Source organism: Ambystoma mexicanum, chromosome 4p (genome assembly GCF_040938575.1).
Source record: "Ambystoma mexicanum isolate Mex_15411 chromosome 4p, UKY_AmexF1_1, whole genome shotgun sequence".
Lineage (NCBI taxonomy): Eukaryota > Metazoa > Chordata > Amphibia > Caudata > Ambystomatidae > Ambystoma > Ambystoma mexicanum.
Genome location: NC_090927.1, coordinates 1,132,255,347 through 1,132,277,422, shown reverse-complemented (window position 1 = coordinate 1,132,277,422; position 22,076 = coordinate 1,132,255,347). Strand labels below are relative to the sequence as shown.

Sequence of the window (22,076 nt, the reverse complement as noted above, 5' to 3'; positions counted from 1 at the left end):
AGCGGTGGGATGCTTATGGTTTTAAGACTCAGTGTATAACCGTGCCACTTACAAAATATCCGCACTTTTATTAGATTAAGGTTCGGGTGTGTTCCAAATAACTGCATTACAGGCAATGGAGCCCATTGCAAATGGTAAATTGACTCGGATGAGCTTAGAGGCTCTCCAGAGTGCTTGTGAAGCCAGGGAGTTAGACTTTGTGGATAAGTCTAGGGCTGAGCTGATAGCTGCCCTGGTGGATTACCAGACTGATGGTGAAACTCTTGATGAAGGGGGGGATGCAACCAGTGAGGACTCTGCCCCTGGGGTTGTCGCTGAATCTGTTTCTGGGAATGCCACCATTCCTGCTGCCTCTGTTCCAAACCCCAGCAATTCCATGGAACTTGAGTTATTAAGGATGAAGTTAGCCTTTGAATATCGCAAGTTGGAAATAGAAGCTGAGCTTAAGAAAGAGGAGCTGGCACAGCAAGTGGAACTCAAGAATAGGGATCTTGCGCTCAAAGAAAAGGACACTGAATGTCAGAGAATCCAGTTAGAGAAAGCTCGAGTGGAGACTTCAGCTAGACCAATTGAGAGTGGCAGGTCCCCAGCCACCAAGTTTATGAAAGATTTGGTTGGTGTGTTTGTGGAGGGTTCAGATATCCTCCAATGGATTGAAGCGTTTGAAATGGCTTGTGCAATTCATGATGTGGATAAAAGAGATTGGGCTAAGTGTTTGTTAAGCAGAGTGCCTCAAACTGGATATGACTGTATTCTGAAGCTGAGTGTGGAAGAAAGGGGTCAGTATGAGTGTATGAAGTCTGCTTTGATTGCCAAGTTTGGCAAGACACCTACCCAATACCTTAAAAGGTTCAGGGATTTTAAGAAAAGAGAGAATGTGTCTTGGGTTGACTGGGTGAGTACTGCGCACATGAACATGATGGGGTGGATTGATGGTTACAAGGTGAAAACTTTTGTTGAGTTGTCCCACCTCTTGTTTTTTGAGCATTTTTCTGAAGCCTGTTCACCAGAGCTGCGTCAGTATGTGGCTGACCAGAACATTTTGGACCCCTTTAAGCTGGCTAGGTTGGCTGACAAGTGGGTCTCCCATCGGGTGTCCCCTAAGGACTCCAGTGGGAAGGACAAGGACAAAGAAAAGGGGGCCTCTCAGAAAGCTGAGGAGTCCCAAAAGCAGTCACAGTCGGGTAAACCAAAACCTTCCTCTCCTAAGACCCAAAAATCTAGTGGGGATAAGTCCTCTGTGGGTGGGAATAAGAGTAGTGGTCCACCTGCTGCAAAGCAGGCTCCCAGTGGTTCCAGTACCGTACCCCACACTCCTGGCACTTGTTGGGATTGTGGGGCTCTGGATCACAAAAGGGGTGACCCCAAGTGTAAAGGTAAGGCACTTGGAGTACAGGCTGTCAGCCTGACCTACCCTTATCCCGTGTCTGAGGTGGAGGCCACTGTCCTCCCCTCCTCTACAGGAATCACATTTGGTGCTCCGGTAGAGATTTCCTTAGTGTCCCTTGGGGCCTGGGACCAGTACGCAGAAGTACTGGCAACTATCCCGCAGAACACCCGTAGGTTTTTGAGAAGTGTCCTCTTGAATGGCCAGCCTTCTACTGGTTTGAGAGACACTGGGGCAAGCATGACAGTGGTGGACAGGACCCTGCTCAAGCCAGAGGACTATGTAGGTGCTCCTCTGAGAACCACCAGGTTAGCTGGTGGGCCTCCCAAATTATCGCCTGTAGCCCTAGTCACACTCATGATTGGAGACAAGACAGCAAAGCTTCCTGTCCTGGTTCAGGACAATGTCCCTGCTAACATTCTGTTAGGTAATGATCTAGTGGAGTTGGGGTTGATCTCGGATGGTCTTCCCCTGACTGCTGCTGCGGTCACTAGGTCACAGGTGACACCGGGTCTGGCTGTGAGTCAGGTACCCGAGCCAAAGGCGAGGCCTAAGGCAAGAAGAAGGAAGACCAAGAAGGCCACCTCTGTGGAGGGAACACCTTCTCTTCCTGCTGCTCCGACAGCACCCATTGGGATCCATGCTCCGGACGGGCTGGGTCCAGTGGAAAACCCAAACTCAACTCCTGTGGGAGAAGAGGCAGAAGACTCTCCTGTGGGAGAGGTTCTTAACCCGGAGGAGCACCCCGACCTTCAATGCTTGTTAGCTGAAGGGGGACCCTCCCGGGCAGACTTCTGTAAAGGACAGAGAGAGTGCCACTCTCTCGAGGGTCTGAGGAAACAGGCCCTGTCCCAGGCACAAGGTGAAGTGCCTAGGACATTCAAGATTTATTGGGAGGGTGAGCTCCTTGTTAGTGAACCCACTAAGCCTGAACCTGGTGCCCGCAAGAGGTTGGTGGTACCCCAGGTTTACAGGCCCTTCCTACTGCAGTTGGCGCATGAGGTGCCCTTGGCTGGTCATCTTGGGACTAAGAAGACTAAGCAGAGGCTCTCTGCCCATTTCTACTGGCCAAGGATGGGGGTAGAGGTGGAGTCCCACTGCAGGACCTGCCCCACTTGTCAGTTGTCTGGCAAGACTGGAGGCAGGATAATTGCCCCACTGCAGCCATTACCAGTGGTTGGCACACCATTTGAGAGGGTGGGCATCGACATCGTCGGTCCCCTTGACCCTCCCACTTCAGGTGGACATCGGTTCATCCTGGTCTTGGTAGATCATGCCACCAGGTACCCTGAGGCAATACCCCTTCGGACTGTTACTGCCAAGGTGGTTGCCAGGGCTCTCCTGGGCATTTTCACCCGTGTTGGATTCCCCAAGGAGGTTGTCTCTGACAGAGGATCCAACTTCATGTCTAGTTACATGAAAACCATGTGGAAAGAGTGCGGGGTAACCTACAAGTTCTCCACCTCTTACCACCCCCAGACCAATGGTCTGGTGGAGAGATTTAATAAAACTCTCAAGGGCATGCTAGGTGCTTTGGAAGAGCCCCTAAGGAGGAAATGGGATCTCCTCCTGCCATGCCTGCTGTTTGCTTACAGAGAGGTACCTCAAGAGGGTGTTGGTTTCAGCCCCTTTGAGTTACTCTTTGGACATCCCGTGAGGGGGCCCCTCGCCTTGATCCGAGAAGGCTTGGAAGCCACCCCTCCAGGTCCCGCCAAGCAAGTGGGGGACTATGTGTTAGGCCTCAGGCGGAGGATGACACAAATGATGGGTCAGGCAACAGCAAATCTCAAGGCCAGCCAGGAATTGAATAAGTACTGGCATGACCTGAAAGCTTCGCAAGTGGATTGGACTCCGGGACAGGAAATCCTTGTGATGGAGCCTACCAAGCCTAGAGCTTTGGCAGACAAGTGGACTGGACCCTTCAGGATCATCTCCAAGATGGGCGAAGTCAATTATCTGGTTGACATGGGAGCCTCTGGGGTAGCCCCCCAGGTATTCCATGTCAACAGGCTCAAGCCTTTCCACAGGCGAGCAGAGGTCTCATGTCTCTTGCTAGCTTCAGGGCAAGAAGAGGATGAGAGTGAGCCCCTTCCTGATTTGCTGCATAGCAACCCTCAGGATGGCTCAGTGGAGGGAGTACAACTCTCTCCAGATTTGACAACAGAGCAGCAGAGGGCCTGCCGGGCTTTGCTCCAGCAGTATGCCTCTCTGTTTTCACTGACACCGGGCCTTACACCGTGGTGTAAGCACGAAATTGACACTGGTGACAGTGTGCCTGTCAAAAGCAGGAGCTATCGTATGTCAGATACCGTCAAAAACCACATCCAGGCTGAGGTCGCCAAGATGTTGGATCTGGGTGTTATTGAACCCTCAACCAGTCCCTGGTCCAGTCCAGTGGTCCTTGTCCCCAAGGCAAGTTCCCAGGCGGGTACCAAGGATTGGAGGTTCTGTGTGGACTACCGAGGAGTCAATGCCGTCACCAAAACTGACGCGCACCCATTGCCCAGGGCTGATGAGCTCGTGGACACCATAGGTGCTGCCAAATTTGTGAGCACCTTTGACCTTACCTCAGGCTATTGGCAAATAGCTCTGACGGACCATGCCAAGGAAAAGACGGCGTTCTCCACACCTGAGGGACTCTACCAGTTTAGGGTCATGCCCTTTGGGTTGAAGAATGCCCCTGCCACCTTCCAGAGATTGGTCAACCATGCGCTCAGTGGGCTGGAAGCCTTTTGTGTGGCTTACTTAGACGACATTGCCGTCTACAGTTCCACCTGGGAAGAGCATTTGACACATCTGGATAAGGTGTTGCAGGCCTTGAAAAGGGCTAACCTCACTATCAAGGCCACCAAGTGCCAGATAGCTCAGGGGAAAGTTACCTATCTTGGTCATGAGGTAGGAGGGGGTCAAATCCAACCTCTCTCCAGTAAAGTACAGGACGTACAGAACTGGGAGACTCCCACTACTCAAACCCAGGTGAGAGTCTTTTTGGGCCTCACTGGGTACTATCGCAATTTCATGGCAGACTATGGAACCATAGCTGCACCCCTGACAGCTCTAACTTCACCCAAACAGCCTAGGAAGGTTAGTTGGACTGAAGACTGTCAGAGGGCCTTTGATGGCTTGAAAGAAAGTCTGTGTAGGGCACCTGTGTTGTGTGCGCCTGACTACAGCCGACCCTTTATCGTCCAGACGGATGCCTGCGACACCGGAATTGGAGCTGTCTTGTCCCAGTTAGATGACAAAGGGAGAGAACACCCTATCATATTCATCAGTAGACAACTCAAGGGTAGAGAACTTAGGTGGGCTACTGTTGAAAAGGAGTGTTTTAGCATAGTTTGGAGCCTTAGGCGTTTTAGGCCCTACCTTACGGGGTCTACCTTCAAGGTCCAAACAGATCATAAGCCCCTGAAGTGGCTTATGCAGATGAAGGGTGAGAATCCGAAATTGCTCAGGTGGTCCATTAGCCTGCAAGGGCTAGACTTCACCATAGAGCACAGACCAGGGAAGGGTCACGATAATGCGGATGGCCTTTCCAGAAGGTATGTTGACCGTCTGGATGAGGGTGTCTATCCCGTGGGAGATTAGACACCCTCCACCTCAGTCTGGGGGGGGCGACTGTGATGCTGGAAATGCATCAGAGGGACAGGGCCTCTGAATCCTTGTCCTTTTCTGCCTTTTATCGTGTGTTCTGTTATGTTTTCTGCCCAAGAGTCCATTTGGGACTCCTGGCAGTGCAGCTCTCTCTTTTGGTTTGGTGAACAGACTCATGGGATACCCTTATGGCACCCCTGGGTAGGGGTACAACCCTGTGCCCCTGGTGTATGTTTTTGGGCACCTGTGGGTGGCCCACAGAGCAGGGTATGGGCTGGTGGCAGCTCCATGCTGAATTGGACAGGTGCTCTGGGTGTCCTCCATTTTGGGATACCCAGGCCCTGCCATTGGGATCAGTTGATTCCTGATGGAAAACAAGATGGCCCCTGTGGCCTCTTGCTTTCTATTGCTTGTTGTCTTGTTTTTCCCAAAGTCCTGGGAAGCCCTGACTCTGTCCCTTCCCCCTGACTGGATGTTGGGTGGAAGTTCCATATACGGTGTTGTTGTGAAGGCCCAGCTAGACTGACTGGAGCCTTCCCTTTGACTGTATGTTGTGGGTACCTCCTGTGGGTGGGACCTGGGTGAATGGAGTGTGTAGTGTTGAATGGCTGGGTACTTGTCCCAATCCACATTCCTTGTTGTGAGTGTCTGAAAGGGAGGAGTGTGGCCTGAATGCACTGTGTGCCTGATTGGCTGACTGACTGCATGAATGCCCTTCTGTGTGATTGGCTGCTGTGTGTGTGCCAGCAGTGTGGATGAGAGACAGAATAGTATATCTGGGGACCTCTCACCACTGGAAATTGTTCAGAAGCATTCAGAAGCTGAGTCTCCACTCAAGAGTAACTGGATTTGCTGATCCTCGACGTCCAGCTGGAAGAAGAAGACTTGCTGTGGCATTTGCTTCGACAGAAACTGAAGGTTGTCGAAATCGTCGAGGACTGACCCGAGAGAGGACCTGGCTAGGCGCCCTCTTCCCGTGCTCCGAGGGACCATCGAGCACCGCTGAATCTTCGCCGAAGCGCCCTGGAAGTCAGACCCTCGAAAGGCTGCCGACCCGAGACGGGACCGCCGAGGAGATCGAAGTAAAGCACCCGGACATCGACGCTGTCGAAGTCCATTGCCATCGACCAGGGTTCGCAGGTCTGTGCAACCGCTGGAGGCCCGTCGAAGTTGTGTTGCCCAGCCGTGGGAACCACTTGACGCCGTGCCGCCGACGACCGGAGCCGTCCGCTCCTTGCCTAAGAACATTTGACTCGAAGGACTCCCTCGTCCGCACCGTCGACCGCTTTTGTCCTGCCGGAGAAAGTCGAGGACGACCAACGCGCCGAGGAGAATCCGCCGGTGGGTTTCCCGCCACCTCACGACCCCAAAGACTCGAGCGACTCGACGCCCTTGCTGGGCCACCGTCATTCACAATCTTTGCGGTCCAGAACTAGTGTCGCCGAGGTGCCCCGCACGCCTCTTCCTCGCAGGACGCCGACGTCTCGACGCCGACGAGCACCGCTCGGATCGAAGCCTGCCGCCTCATCGACGCCGTTCTACCTTGTTTGTTGTCGGACGTTCGACGCCCCGTGTCTCCCGCTTGAAAGGGGAGGCATTCAAGAAGGGCCGTCGATTCCCCGACACCGAACACCGAGTTCCTCGACGCTTCTCGACGCCTCTCGACGATCCGTGACTCCTGCTTTAAAGGGGGTCATTCAAGAAGGATCTGTCGACGCCTCTTCGAAGAACTCGACTCCACCAGGTACATTGGGGGGGGTAAAAACATTGTAGGAGAGAATAAGACTATTGAACAATATATGGACTGGGCTTGTGTTATATCCCTTTATTTTACAGGTTGCCCAGGTGGGGGGATCTCCACACAGAACTGTGTCCAGTAGCAAGGGCCAGTCTTCTGCCTATTGTTTCAACCATCTGTTATCTCTCCTCTCTCTATTGCTGGTTTCCTTCTTATTGGTCTGTGTGCTATTTTAACAGTACTGTGAATACACTTTAATGAGGTCTAATATTAGTGGTACCACTTTAGAATTGTAGATATTTACCATTATTGATTTTCCTGAGCAAAAAGTGCGTTATTATAAGTGTACATAACCTTTGAATATTAACTATATAAAGACTGTGTTTTCAGTAATACAGTGTGTGGACATTCCTTTGTGGGGGCTTGGGGGATACACTGTACTTAAGAACCAGCCTGCATCACCTCCTGAGAAGCTAGGCCTTGATTGCTCGCCCATAGCTACCGTATTAGAGAATCTTGGCTGGGGTCCTCTGTGCCTCTCCTCTACCATATAGAGAGCAGAAGTACAGACCCCCCCACCGGTCTTTACACCAGTCAGTGGGTCCATTGGGTCACTCCTGCCCTTTTGGGGGGGGCATTGTGAGTGGGTCCATTGGGTCACTCCTGCCCTGTTGGGGGGGGGCATTGTGAGTGGGTCCATTGCGTCACTCCTGCCCTGTTGGGGGGGGGAATTGTGAGTGGGTCCATTGGGTCACTCCTGCCCTGTTGGGGGGGCATTGTGAGTGGTTCTATAGGGTCACTCCCATTCACACTTATGGCTTTGTACTATGTGCACTTACCAGCATGTGCAGGTGGGCTCACTCCTGCCTCTGCCTCTCCTATGCCGTGGATGCCTTAGAGGTGAATGACACTGCTGCAGCGCTCCCCCCACGGTTGCAACTTGAGAGGGGATGCAGGGCCTCCACCAGTGCTGTGTTGGCGGTGTGCAGTCATGAGGTTGCGCACCCGGAGCCTGAGGTCATCCCACCTGTTATGGCAGTCCTTCTGGTCACACCGACCGCTGTGCACTTGCGTGCTGCCTCCGCCCACACCTCCTTGCGCCGTTGCTGAGTAGCAGGCCGCTGGTCTGCACTAAAGAGCATTTCCGCATGCTGAACAATGTGGTCCACCAGAACTGTGAGCTCAGCCTCACTAAAGCGCGGCTTTCGCTGTCTGCGTGCTGGAATCCTGGATGCCATTCGATGAGTTGTCAGTCTCAGGGAGGTAATCTGACCTGTGGTGTCTGAGGATGGCAGTGGATTGTGCTTTATATAATGGCCGCTTCTCTGGTTCCATTTTTTTCCCGCGGTCATGGTGTTTCCGCTTCCGATGTTGGTGTGTCCGCTTCCGGTGTTTCCGTGTCGGCGGGGGCGGACACGGATTTAGCACCGTTTTCTGTGGCGTAAAGTCCATGTGCGTGGGTGTTTACATGATGGCGGTGACTCCGTTTCCGCCTCTGTGTGTTGCGCGTGACCCAAGTGCCGTAATCGGCCCTTCTTTCTGCAACCCTGCGGTCGCGGTAGTGGAGTAACCGTCGTCACGGAATCACCGGATTCCAGCACGGCCGACTCGTAATGAGGCCCGGTGTTAGGAAACATCTTGGGAAAGGTCCATGCTTCGAGAGGCTCATAATCAGGACGTCTGGACAAGGCATCAGCTATGATGGTATGTGTTTCAGGAAAGTGGTATATTTGAAATTGATATCGGGCTAAAAAGAAGGCCCAACGGGCCTGACGGCTGTTTCTGCACTCCAGGGATTGTAACACTTGTACATTTCTATGATCCGTACAAACTTGTACTGGGTATTTAGCACCGAAAAGAAGATGACGCCAGTCGGTGAAGGCTTGTCGGATGGCTAACAACTCCTTCTCCAGGACGGAATAATGTGCCTCACTGGGAGTGAAGGTGCGGGATAAATATGCAATAGGATGTTCCATCTTGTCCTCAAGTTCTTGTTTTAAGACTGCTCCGATGGCATAGTCGGATGCGTCTGTCTCTACCAAGAAGGGTCGATTTATATCAGGTTGAGCTAGGATTGGAGCTTGAGTGAATTCCTGTTTCAGTTGTTGAAAGGCCGTCTCTTGAGCCGAGGACCATTGAAATGGAGTGTCCTTCTTTAAGAGTGTTACAATGGGATGCACAATGTCAGAAAACGCGCCTATACATTTTCTGTAGAAATTAGCAAATCCCAGGAAGGATTGAATCTGTTTCACAGTAGTGGGAGCAGGACAAGACAGGAAGGAATCAACCTTAGAAGGATCCATTCCGATTCCTTTGGAACTAAGTACGAATCCAAGATAATGAACGGTTGATACATGGAAAAGGCATTTTTCAGGTTTGGCCAGGAGCTTGTGTTCACGTAGGCATCACGTAGGCATTGTAGAACTGCTTTTACATGTTCTTGATGAGCCTGAGGTTCCTTGGAGTAAATTAGTATATCGTCCAGACATACAATGACAAAAAGGAACAGCATGTCAGAAAAAACCCGATCCATGAAGCGCTGAAATACTGCAGGAGCACTGGCGAGAACAAAGGGCATTACCAGATACTCAAAGTGACCAAAGGGAGTTCTGAAGGCTGTTTTCCATTCATCGCCTTCCCTTATGCGAATGAGATGGTAAGCACCCCTGAGATCAAGTTCAGTGAAAATAACAGCACCCCTCACTGCCTCCAGAATGTCCAAAATAAGTGCTAATGGATAGCGGTCCTTGAGTGTGCATTGGTTGAGGCCACGGTAATCCAGACAAGGTTGAAGTTCCTTGGTATCTTTTTTAGGAACGAAGAAGAGGGAAGCACCGGCTGGGGATTTAGAACGTCGAATAGTACTGTTTGTCAAATTGGTATCCAGATATTCTCAGAGAGCTTTCTTTTCTGGTTCAGACAAAATGAACATTCTTCCGAAGGGGATCACTGCAGATGGTTCTGTATCAATGGCACAATCCTCGGCTCTATGAGGTGGAAGAGCTTGAACAATAGCTGTTGAAAACACATCTGAGTATGTTTGGTATGCCTGAGGAATTTGGATAATGTTGGAGACAGTTACGGATGGTTGCTTGAGTTCCTGGAAGTCCGCTGAAGGACTTGGCAATGTGGCAAGAGATAAACAATGGGACATGCAATGTTCTGAACCGAGAAACAAGGACCCAGCTGCCCCATTGATGTAGGGATTGTGTTTCTGTAGCCAAGGCATGCCTAAATCCATGGGGTAGTGAGCAGAATTAATGATGTCAAATTTAAGTATTTCCCGATGGTTGTTTATTGAAAGCAATGAGTCCTTGGTTTGGTGAGTTATGGGTCCAGAAAACAAGGGTCTGCCATCAACGGCTTCAACAGGTTGTACTATCTCTTTGGTTTCTCGAGGAATGTGATGGTTGACAACCCAATCATGGTCTATGAAAATGCCCATGGCACCGAAGTCCACTAAGGCCAGGATGAGGTAAGATTCTCTCTTGGAAGGGGACACGAATGTCTGTAGAATCACGACAGTGTTCTGTCCTGGACATTTCATGGAAGGAATAGATGAGGAGCAGCCATCTTTCTCCCAAAGCTGTTCTCCGCTTAGGATCGGGAGCTGGCGTTTCTCGAACGCCAAGGTGGCGCTATAGGACATTCTCTTACAAGGTGTTTATCAGAGGCACAATACATGCACAATACATGCACAGTCCTGTGTTAATCCAATGGATCCTTTCTTGGGGAGAAATAGATCCTCGGAAGGCGCCTAGTTGCATGGATTCTGGATCTGAGGCTTGAGAAGTAGTTGTTTCTTTTGGGCAGGGATAACCTGTGGCTTTGGGGATGTTGACTTAGACTTCCTTTTCTCTGCCTTTCTTTCCTGGATCCGGAAATCAATCTGTATGGGAGAGGTCCATGAGAGCTTGGAAGGCCTGGAGGTAGATCCGCGGCCACTAACAGCAAACTTGTGTTTCCCCAGTCCGGTAGGATGCCAGAATTATCAGCAATTTTACCTGCATTATTTCTGGAACGGGGAAATTGTAATGAGCTAAATCCAGAGTGCAGCAAGTTTTAGAGCAATGGGCCTCATTACGAGTACATCAGTAACCCGGCAGTGCTACCAGTGGGTTGTCGCTGTACCTGTGCACTGGATCTGTCGCCGGACTTCCCGGTGCCACCGGAACATTACAAGTCCTGGCAGAGTAAGAATACAGGCGGGGAATTCGGTAAGTCCCCATTCCCGTGGAGTCCACTAGGACTCCTCGGGAATGGGGATTCGGAAGCACTGGCACCTTTGCTAACAGTGCTGGTGCTTCCATGACAACTCCTACTGGGGCTGCTCCGCCGGCAGGGTCAGAACTTCACAGCAGCCCTGGCAGACAGACGTGTAGTGTGGTGGTCCAGAAACAAGAATGCCGGCAAGCTTACCGGCACCCTTGTTTCCAGACCGCCACACTCCTAATGAGGCCCGATGGCTAATTTCAGTGTAGAGAAAGTTTTAAAAGTAGTGGTGAAAAACATGGCTAACTTCGGAGCGCAGCTGTATTGAAGCAGTGGCTAAATTCAGAGATCACCTTTATTCAACACATTGGCTAATTTCAGAGTGTCGCAAGATTTAAGCAGTGGCTAACTTCAGACATCACCTGGATTCACCAACATGACTAACTTCAGAGCGAAACAAGATTAAAAGCAATGGCTAACTTCAGAATCACCTGGATTCAACACAATGGCTAACTCCAGAGTGCAGCAAAATTTAAAGCAATGAAAAACTGCAGAGTTCACCTGGATTCAACACAATGGTTAACTTGAGCGCAGCACGTTTTAAAAGAAGAGGCAAATAAAATGGCTAACTTCAGAGTGCAAGAAAGAGGGTGTTTGTTAGCAAATACTGCACACAGTGCTAGAGATAGCTAGATGCTAAGAAAAGTGTTTTGAAGTATTGGGGTATATTGTCCTGTGATAGTAAATTTAAGAATCTCTTTTGTACTAACCCCATTTTTGCATACAAATGTAGCAGTAATTTGAACGATTGGCTTATCAGCACTGGGTGCTCAATTAAGGCAGCATCTAAACCTCGGATGATAGGGACTTTCCTATGCCTTTCATGTTGCATTGGCAACAACGTTATCAAAGGGAATACAGTCTCACATCCCAAAACAGAGCAATTAAATTAAGAGATTACGCTAGCTGTGACACATCTAATGTAATATATGCAATAAAATTCCCATGCGGCTATTATATGTGGGACAAACAAGTCAGAAAGCACAAACCCATTGTATTGAAAACAATTAGAACAATTAGAACACACAACTCAAACTCACCTGTGGCCAGACACTTTGATTCTGAAAGACACCAAATAACGCAGATCAGATTATACATTTTGAAAGTAGTTGACACAAAACAAGCAAGGATAAACATCACTAAGATTCTTGAACAAAAGGAAGCAGAATGGATAAATAGATTGGATACAGTGCATCCTAATGGAATGAATGAAGAGGTATGTCTAAGTTGTTTCTTATAGAATCAATCTGTATTGTTACAACCTATGATTGAATGTGTAATCAGATCCCTTGACTCAACACTGTTGTATGAACAGGTACAGTTTGTCGGTTAGAAATACTTTTATGTATAATGGAGATACCATCAATTTGAGTTTTGAATGTCTTCTTGCTAATTTGACTAATATCCAGAGTGCATTATACCAATATATGCCTATATGCATTAGAGTTAATATGTTACCATGTAGGAATTTGGTGGCACCAATGCCATTTATATGTATAACTTAATGTAATAATGCACATACTGATATTTGTGTATGCAGTACATTGATTAAGGTAATTATGGAGAATGAAACAACATTAGTTTTTTGCATATATGTTACTCATGAATCAGTGATATTTTCTGACAGCAAATGAGTTGCCTTGATGGCGGATTATCGGTAATAACAATTTAAATGTAGTGCATACCATTTGAAATTCAAATCTAGTAAGTCGAGGCTGAGAATTCAGTACAAAAAAGTTTTGTTGTGAAGCATATGACATGGAGAATATGGATGTGATTATGGTTCAACATGAATGTTATCTAATATAACTATGTATAGTAAGCCAGGTGGGGATATTGTGACACATCAAATATGATCCTTTTAAATGTGTAAATGAACATTGTTTTATTTATTAACTATCTACGTTAACCACCATATGTTTATACATTTATTGTAATCAAAACTGAAGGGCAAATAGTGAAGTTATAATGATTCTTGCATAAAGGTCCATGGATTGGAGTGACAAACAGCATTATAATTTAGTGCAATGATGTCATTGTGACATCACAATGTCAGACGCTGAGTTCTGATGAATAGGGACACTGCCATTTGTAGCTATAGGTAAGTGAACGCCACAACAACTGTTACCTTGCACAGAGGAACATGTTGCAGATAGGAACTTTGTTACTATCTTTGAAGGGAGTGCTCAGACTATGTGGGCTATATAACGACAGCCTGTATTTGCACACCTCTGGAGGTAATTAGAGAACATCATTATTTTACAGGTCCTTTCTTCTTCGAATAAGACCGTGATCATAAAGTGGGCGTGAGTTTAACACATGCATGAAAAATATGGACATTGTTCTAGAAACTGTGAATCTGTATTCATTCTGAGTGTATTACATTACAGTCATTGTAGTGACCTTATGGCATACGAGGTATCTACATCATCCCAGTGATTACTGTAAGTAGACAAACAACTTGCTGTCATCCATAGAGAAAGGGCATTATGTATAGTGCAATTGTGAACGAAGTTATTTGAATTCACACATTTTCATTGCTAGAGATAGCTAGATGGTAGAGATAGTGTGCAGCACAGGTAGGACAATACGTAATATAAGATGTCACTTGTCTCTAAGTTCTTTGTCCATTTTAAATTTATCACACTTCACGCGAAGGGTGTAATTGTGTTTATTTATGTATATTTTGTGTTTATCTATAGAGCCATCCCTGACGATGGACCTTCTGTCCAAAATGCTTTGGCTGTGGTTCCTGCCACCCATTTTAAGAAAATCAAGCACCAGTTTAAAATCAAAACAAAGGACTCATACATTGCTATTGTTTGACATTGAACTAATCATGTATTTAGGATGCAGTAGTTATCACTGCAAACTGGTGTCTCCAGATCTGATGGTGTAGCCATCAGAGTGTTGTCTTTTTAGCTTCAGAGCGCAGCAAGATTTAAGCAGTAGCTAACTTTAGATATAACTTGGATTCAACAAAAAAAGGCTAACTTCAGAGCGCAGCAGGTTTTAAAGCAAAGGCAATTGTCAGAGAACACCTGGATTCAGCACAATGGCAAACTTCAGAGCACAGCAAAATATAATGTAATGGCAATCTTCAGCGATCACCTGGATTTAACACAATGCAGAAAAGTCTGCAGGTCACTAAAATGGCAGTGGAAGTAGGCCTGTTTCCTACTTAAACTTTATTATGGGCTGCACACCACATTATCTGGCACAAAAGTTAAAATATTGTGCGGTTGTAGGAAGAAATCTTGATTAAAACCTCAGTAACTCATCACTCACCCCAGGCAGGTAAATGTCATGATTAAGTCTTGCTGGGACTTCTGGAGGCAGAGCATGGCCCAACTGAAGCAAACACATCTTGGATAGAAGCAGGAGGCAAATGGAATGGGAGTAGGGGTCTCATGCAAGTTCAGCAACACGGACCTGAATAGACTTACCACAATCTCTGAATAGGACAAAGTGTGCTGTGCTTTTTGCACATTTTCTCTTAAATAGTTCAATTGGGCTGAAGAATCTGATAGATATATGTGGTTAAGTATTACTTGCAGGGCTGCCTCTGACTACTAACTCCATGATGGGTTAATTTCAGCATTTGTTCTAAAGCTGACGTATATTTATTTAGTCATGCAACTTTACATAATGCCATGAATAAATAGACTATTTGGAGCACACATGCTACTTACAAGATGTCATACTTTGTATGTGTGTGATTTCAAAGATGAAAACATTATCTAGTATTCCTTGGAAAGTTAGCAACCAAAACCTGCACAATTCATTTGCAATTGTCTGTTCTAACCTTTCAAACAATGCTGAACCACTCTGGTGGGGGCTCTCCCATGTATACGAGTGTATTTCTTTCTAGTGCATGTTATAAAACCAAGAGAAGCATGCTGTCTGAGAATATGTGTGGGTTGAGGATAAATGCATATTGCATACATTGTCAAACTTTTACGTGGGTCGGCTAATGTTATATTAAACTTACAGTGAAAGGTATTAAACGCATTGAACATTTTGTTAGGCCACTGTAGAATGTGGGTAATGTGATAACCAAAAGGTATGACCCTCTGAATTAGATTTACTGAAAAGCAGGGCAGGAGTAAAATGCCACTACGAGTGGCATTGAATATAGGGCACAGTGATAACACTTTACCTGTAGTGCACTTGCACTCAAAAGGGCTGTGTTTGTGTGTGTCTATGAACAGCTGCACTTACCGCTCCATTGTATACATGTCTCCCTTCCACTTCCACACAAGAAGTAAGACGTCATTGAGACATTGCTGAACTGAGTTCAGAAAGCAGGCATGTTTGCACATTATACTCCTACCTCCCCCTCTTTCCAGCCAGCTTCCACTTAAAGGTGCTTTGTGAGAGATAGGCAGGCGTCTGAATGCAGAGAACGCCACATGTGTGGAGGCTATCAGTGTTCTTTGCAAATGAAACTTTCACTGGCATTGTCCTTGCTGAGCATGTACCTATCTTTAAGCTGTTTTGCAACGGCTTGATGTAAAGTAGACGCTCACACGAAATACACGGGAACACAAGTTTATTTTCGCTCGACACGACAGCAGGCACTGCCTAGGGAAGCAGGCTCAAACTGTCCAAAATCCAGAACCAAACATGAAGGTAAAAATTCTATGAAAGAATCATGTGAAGTCACAGTACTGCTAGTTTTATCTCTATAGAAAACATGTAATTGGAACCTTGAAATTCAGAACACACTTAACACTCTATTTTATGCTAAGATGCTGCATATTAAACTGTATTGATTTAAAGTCACCAAACCCAACATTTGACCATGGTGCAAGTGTAACCATGTGTATGGAAAGTTTGCCCTAGCATTGCACTTGCTGTAGTTGTACCAGGGTGTGAGAGAAGTGTGTACTGGTCCTGTTTGTGCTATAATTGTACCCATTTATGAGAGAAATTAAAGTGATGGGGCACAACCGTGGTAAGTGTCGGTTATGTTTATTTATCAATCATATCTCCTAATTTATGGAGCTCTGTCCTGGTCTTCCTCTGCCCAACACCCTGATTTCCCTCTATTCTTATCCATCTTTTCTAGGTAAGGTGTTCGGCTTCCGGTTCATCACCACACCCCCCCCCTCCTTTCAGGTGACATCCTTTATCGCACATCTATGACCGCTTCACCACTTCGCCTCGTCATCTCCTTGTTGATGGAACTGTAACTCTCCACTCTTCTGCTGCTACATTTTCTACGTGGATTTTCCACTAAGGCATTTGGTTTTATCCACAGTTTTTATTCACATCCCCATCAGATCCCTGAATCATACGTGACATCTCTCCGCACACCATCACCCTCTCCATGTTCTAAACTCTGTCATCCTCAGCCGCAATAGCATTCCTCTGAACATTCACAACCGAGATGGGTTGCAGCTATCTCAAGGGCCCTTCTCTCAATGCATTCAGAAACTTGACCTTCACCCACCCACCTACAGAAGAGTACCTGGGTACTCTCACCCCCTTTTTATCATGCAATGCCTTGTTATGCTGCTGGATCCCTTTTATCCTTCCATCAATAATCGTGTATCAATTTTAGTTTCTGACCTATGCATCTATGGTGGAGTCTGTGTAGAGATCAGCTTTTTACCCCTACTAAGTTCGAATAATGATGTCCCAGCGGTGGAATGTGGCATGAAGTGATGTGCCACCACTGAATTTTTCAGACTCCTTCCATTTCATTTGATTGGCCCATGCCCATTTAATGGTGTTTTTTATTACCCTGTTGAAATGCTTTACCACCCCGATGGTCCTAGGATGATAAATAGCGCTGTTGTGCAATTTTATAGCCCTTTCCCTGTCAAGGATGGCACTCTGTTAAGAGTGGCACAGGACACCCAGGAAGGCTTTGGGTGGTTGTGCCGAAGTAAGGTGGACAGATAAGTACACACACAGCTGAAAGTAAAGAGAACGAAGAGTAGGCAAGTGTAGCAAGGAAATAAGGTACAACAGAATGGATTCCCTATAGGGGTGTATGCAGATATAGGAAAAGAGTATTCCACGGACCTTAGGAAAAACTCTAGCCTTCTGCACAGTTTGCTATAACAGAGGCCCACGCTGTTTGCTCATGCCTTGGAACAACAGCTATGGGTGTCTGTAACGCAGAAAAGAGACAAGGGAAGGGGCAGAGGTTGCCTGACGGAAACCAACAGACAAGCTCTGTACAAAGGGGTCTACAAACAGTACAAGAGAAGACACTAACAGACAAATCCAGGAAAAAGGAAGTCGATAAGAAAACTAGCAGAAGGAAATGAAGGGAAAGAAGTATAACTGAATAGGACAGGGATAAAGAACAGAGGGTTCAAAACAAGGAAGAAAGCAAGGGAGCAGCAGTCAGGAAACAGGGGAACTGCAATAACTGAAAGTAAAAAATGCAGGTAGACTATTGTGGATTGCAGAGGACTGTAGGGTACAAGGTAGAGAGCCCAGAGGAGCAGGACAGCAAAAAGCAAGCCCAAAGGAGCAGGGTTGTAAGGAAGGGAGCCCAGAGGGAAAGGGTTTAGGGCAACGGAGTGAAGCAGGCTGCACGGCAAGGAGCCCAGAAGGCCCGGTCAGCAAGGAGTGAGCCCAGGGGAGCAGGGCCGCTGACTGTAGAAGGCTGCAAAGGACTGTAGAGGCTGCTAGACTGGAAGCCCAGCGGATGAAGGCTGTAGGTTGAAGGCAGCGGAGCGTGATCGGCTGCAAGGCAGGAACCTGGAAGACAAAGGTGGAAGGTAGCAGCAGAGCGTGATCGGCTGCAAGGCAGAAGCCCGGAAGGGCAAAGGCGGAGGCTGGAAAGCAGCAGAGCGTGATCGGCTGCAAGGCAGGAGCCCAGAAGCGCAAAGCTGGAGGCTTGAAAGCAGCAGAGCGTGATCGGCTGCAATGCAGAGAGCCCGGCAGGGCACTGGATCCAAAGCAGGAGTAAGGAGGAACCGCAAACAAAGATCCGTAGCTCGAAGCAAAAAGGTGCTGGAAAGACTCTTAATGCAAGAGACTGATCTCCTGCAGGCAGCAGCTTTTATACCGCCCTGCCCAGCACAGAGGCAGGCTAATTGGTCGCACCTGGATCAGCACACCTGCATACAATCGGCCTCCTCCCTCTCTGTTCCTGAGTTGGTGGAAGCAGAGATGATCCCTAGGGCTTCTGGGGATTGTAGTTCCGATGATGACAAATAGGAATAGCCAGGAATAGATAGTTATAGCCAATTGCATTGTGGTAAGTGTAGTTTGTTGGGAAAAATAGAAAAGCACCAAAGTATCGCAAATGGGAAATAAGGTCCAAGAAGTGAATAGCGGTTGATCCAAGAGTTTTCTGTAGATAAATGAATAACAAGTAGTCCATATTGTTCACCAATGTGTGCGCCCATGGCGCAGGCATGACATTCCCAAGCAAATGTTTGCAATTCTCTGGATTTAAATTGCACCTCGTTGTTTGTTAAAATCACTCTGGGATCCATTCCTGGAGAATAATACTTTGAAAAAACTCAATGATCCTTCTCAATTTCACATTTGTTCTGATCAACACCTCGCCCCATCTTGTTACTAGGTCAAGTACAACCACACAATAATTTGCTTGGCCTTCCCATTGTATTGGTCCCACTATGTCTACTCCTACCTTTTCCTATGTGCTACTGGGGGGGAGGGGTTCAGGCATGACCATAGGACATGTATGACTCACGAAACCCTTTTCACTCATTCTGCAAAAGATACACTCTCTGGTGGTCTCCTCCCCTTCTCGTGCTAGGCCCAGCTACCAGAAATTGCTTCATATTTGTTTCTTGGTGTTTATGATTCCTTGGTGACCCTTGTGCGACAGCCTTGTTATATTTTACCTCAACTTCTTCAGAGGTATTTTCCTGTCCCTTCTTTTCACCAATTCTCCCTGTAGACATACTTCTTCTTAATCCTCCATATAGCTTTCAGCCCTGCTCCCTTCAGCTTCACTTTGTGCCATGTATTGCTCAGGATTACATCTCTTATCACAGGTGTTTTCTCATCGTTTGCCATAGCTTCACACCACTCAATTTGTAGTATGGCTTGTCCCTAATTCAGCATGACTTGGTCACCTTTCTCCTCCTTGTCTTGTTCTTCCTTGTCTGTTAGACATGACAAACAATCTGTGGTGTGGTTGCACACGACAGCTATGTACATGGTTACCATTGCATAATCTTGTAATTCAACTACCCATCTTCAAATCTGATTTGAAAATGTATCCTGACCTTTGGATTCCATGATTTACTTCTGCGGTTTGTGGTCGGTATGCACCTTGAATGGTATGCCCCGTATGAAGGACCAAAACTTATGTATGGACCACTTTATTGCTAATAATTCTTTCTCTATTGTGACATAAGTCTTCTCATCCCTTGTTAGCAATCTCGAGGTGAATGCAATAGTATATTCTTTGCCTCCTCCCATTTGAGTCAATGACGCAGGTAGACTGATGTTGCTGGCATCCGCAGTTATAATTCTCTGCTTGTAATTATCCAGAGCTGACACCTTATTTAGGTCCGCTTTCAATGATTTAAATTCTTCATCACAATCATCATTCCAAACAAACATGACCCCCTTTTTCATTAGTTCTCCTAGAGCTTTTCTTGTCTGCAGAATGTGCCACACATTTGGAAAAGTACTCTGCCATACGAACAAGGTCATTCATTGTCAGGGCGCTGAGTGTCTTCTATGGCATCAATGAGGTCGTCCTTTGGTTCTATGCCTTTCTCTGGAATAACATGACGCAAATATCCCATATGGTCTCTGTCCAACCCGCACTTCTCCTTACTTAGTGTGTGACTAACATCTGCTAATATAGTTAATACAATCCTAAATCTATTATTGTGTTTCTCTATCGTATTGTCATATATGAGTATATCGTCCTATAAAAAGTACACCTTCACCAGTTAGGAGACAATACATGGCATTCTGGAACACAGATGAGGATGACACCAGACCAAATGGCAACCTCACGTATTGATATAGTCCTTCCAGCATTACAAATGCTGTTAATTCTTTGGAGGCATCATGTAATATAATTTGATGGTAGGTGACTGTGAGGTCCATAGTCAAAAACCTCTTCACTGGACCAATAGTTGTGTCTTGATTGCCTATGATTAGGCTTGACCATGAGCCTCTTATCTCCATCTCGTTTGAGGATGTGCAAACAGTCCCCTGGTTAACGGTGCCCGTGCTTCCATGGTCCCCACTCCCATAGAGTCCTATGCGACTCTATGGGAATGGGGAACAACATTTTACGGGCCGCTGGGGTTGTAATACCCTCGTGGCACCGGGAAGTCAGGCGCCAGTAAATATTTACGGGTCTGGCGGTAACCCGCTGGTAGCACCGGCACGGTTACCGCCAGACGCGTAATAAGCCCCCCTGACTTTAGTTTGTTGTCCATTTAATTCCAGATGCAGATTCTTACACGTAACAAAAAAATATTCAATTCGCTTTTTAAACCCATTGGCGTGGTTGCCAGAATAACCAATATAACCTCCAGGTGCCACCTTCCTATTCCTCTCTGAATGGTCTGACTTCTGCTCTTCTTTACTTTCCTCCACCTTTAACCTTATCCTGGGTGATTTAAACATCCAACTGGACTCGTCAGGCTCTGCATGAACTCTGTTCACTGACCTCTGCACCTTGCTGTCCCTCTCCATTCTCCCTTCCGGGCCAACCCACACAGCTGGACACACACTCAATGCCCTCATTTCCTCTGACCTCTCTCTCTCCCCACCATCAGTCACCCCTCTCTCCTGGTCAGACCATTCCCTCCTCTCCTCACATCTTGGGCCCTGTGTGCCCGCTGCTTATGGCCCACCCACCAAGGACCCACCAGGCCTGTTCACTAATGTCCGCCCAATGAAACGAGTGACTGTGGCAGTCTTCGCCCCACCTACATCCCCCTCGTTCCATTACCAACACTCTTGACATTCTTGCCCCAGTCATGGGTATCTGTCTGAAACCTGCCTCAAAGCATAACACTTGGTACGACACCAAACTTGCAGCCCTGAAACGTAATTACAGGGCAGCAGAACAGAAATGGCTTACTTCCGGCGCATCCTGTGATAAACTGGCATGTAGCCTGCTCCAAAGGCAATACAGACTCACCATCCATGCAAAGAAAATAGGCCACATCCAGGCCCAGGTCTCCGGCACATCCAATAAATCAGCTGAAATTTTCAAAATCTGCAGGGAATTAGCCAACCCCTCTGCAGTCTCCTCCTTCCCTTCTCCTTCCCAGGCCCTCTGCAATATATTGACCTCACACTTTGCCAGAGAAAACTAAAACTCAGGACATTCTGACCTCCCTTTCAACACTCCCTCACACCCCATTCCACACCCCCCTCACTCCTCCCTCCTCCTCCCTCTGTCTTCTCCTCCTTCTCTTCTGTCACACCTGAAGAGGTTAGCAGAGCTGTCCGCTCCATGAAGGTCTCTTCTAAACAGGTCTCCCATTGTTCATCCATTACCATCAAGCATAACATTGGCTCTCTTGCCCCTGCTCTCGCTGATTTCTGCAATCACTCTTTTGTCACTGGATCTTTCCCCTCCCCCCTCAAGCACTGCCTTATGCGCCCACTCCTGAAAAAACATCCTCTGATCCTACCTGCCCTGCCAGCTATTGCCCTATCTCCATCACCCCTTACTGGGGAAGCTGCTTGAGAAGGTGAACTTGCTCCAACTCAACTCTCACACTGAGCTTGTCGATGGCCTCCACGACCATCAATCTGTATTCTGAGCATCCAGAGGCACAGAAACTGCTCTTATGAACAGCCGGGAAGAACTGCTTGCATCTCTGAACTCCAACTATCCAGCTGTCCTCATCCTTCTCAATCTCTCTTCTGCATTTGACACAGTAAACCATACCATCCTCATACAAAGGCTCCATGATACACTTGGTATCTCGGAACGGGCACTGGATTGGCTATCCTCTTTCCTCAGTAACTGCTCCTTCCAAGTAATCCTTGGCCCCTTCTCCTCTCTTACTTCCATCTCCGCCTGTGGTGTCCCCCAGGGCTCTATACTCTCACCTGGCTCTTTAAAATCTACCTTGCTCTCCCTGCATGCCTCATCTCCTTCTT

The 22,076-nt window shown here is 47.3% G+C and overlaps 1 protein-coding gene across 1 annotated transcript in view; it reads right to left on the bottom strand.

The window, feature by feature from the left end:
* The window catches only part of EPM2A (EPM2A glucan phosphatase, laforin), a gene marked incomplete at its 5' end in the record, with an annotated part of 1,251,062 nt that overhangs the window by 206,978 nt on the left and 1,022,008 nt on the right, over positions 1-22,076 (bottom strand). The window contains 1 exon segment of the mRNA XM_069606724.1: positions 12,032-12,052. Coding sequence (XP_069462825.1) covers positions 12,032-12,052 — 21 coding nt within the window.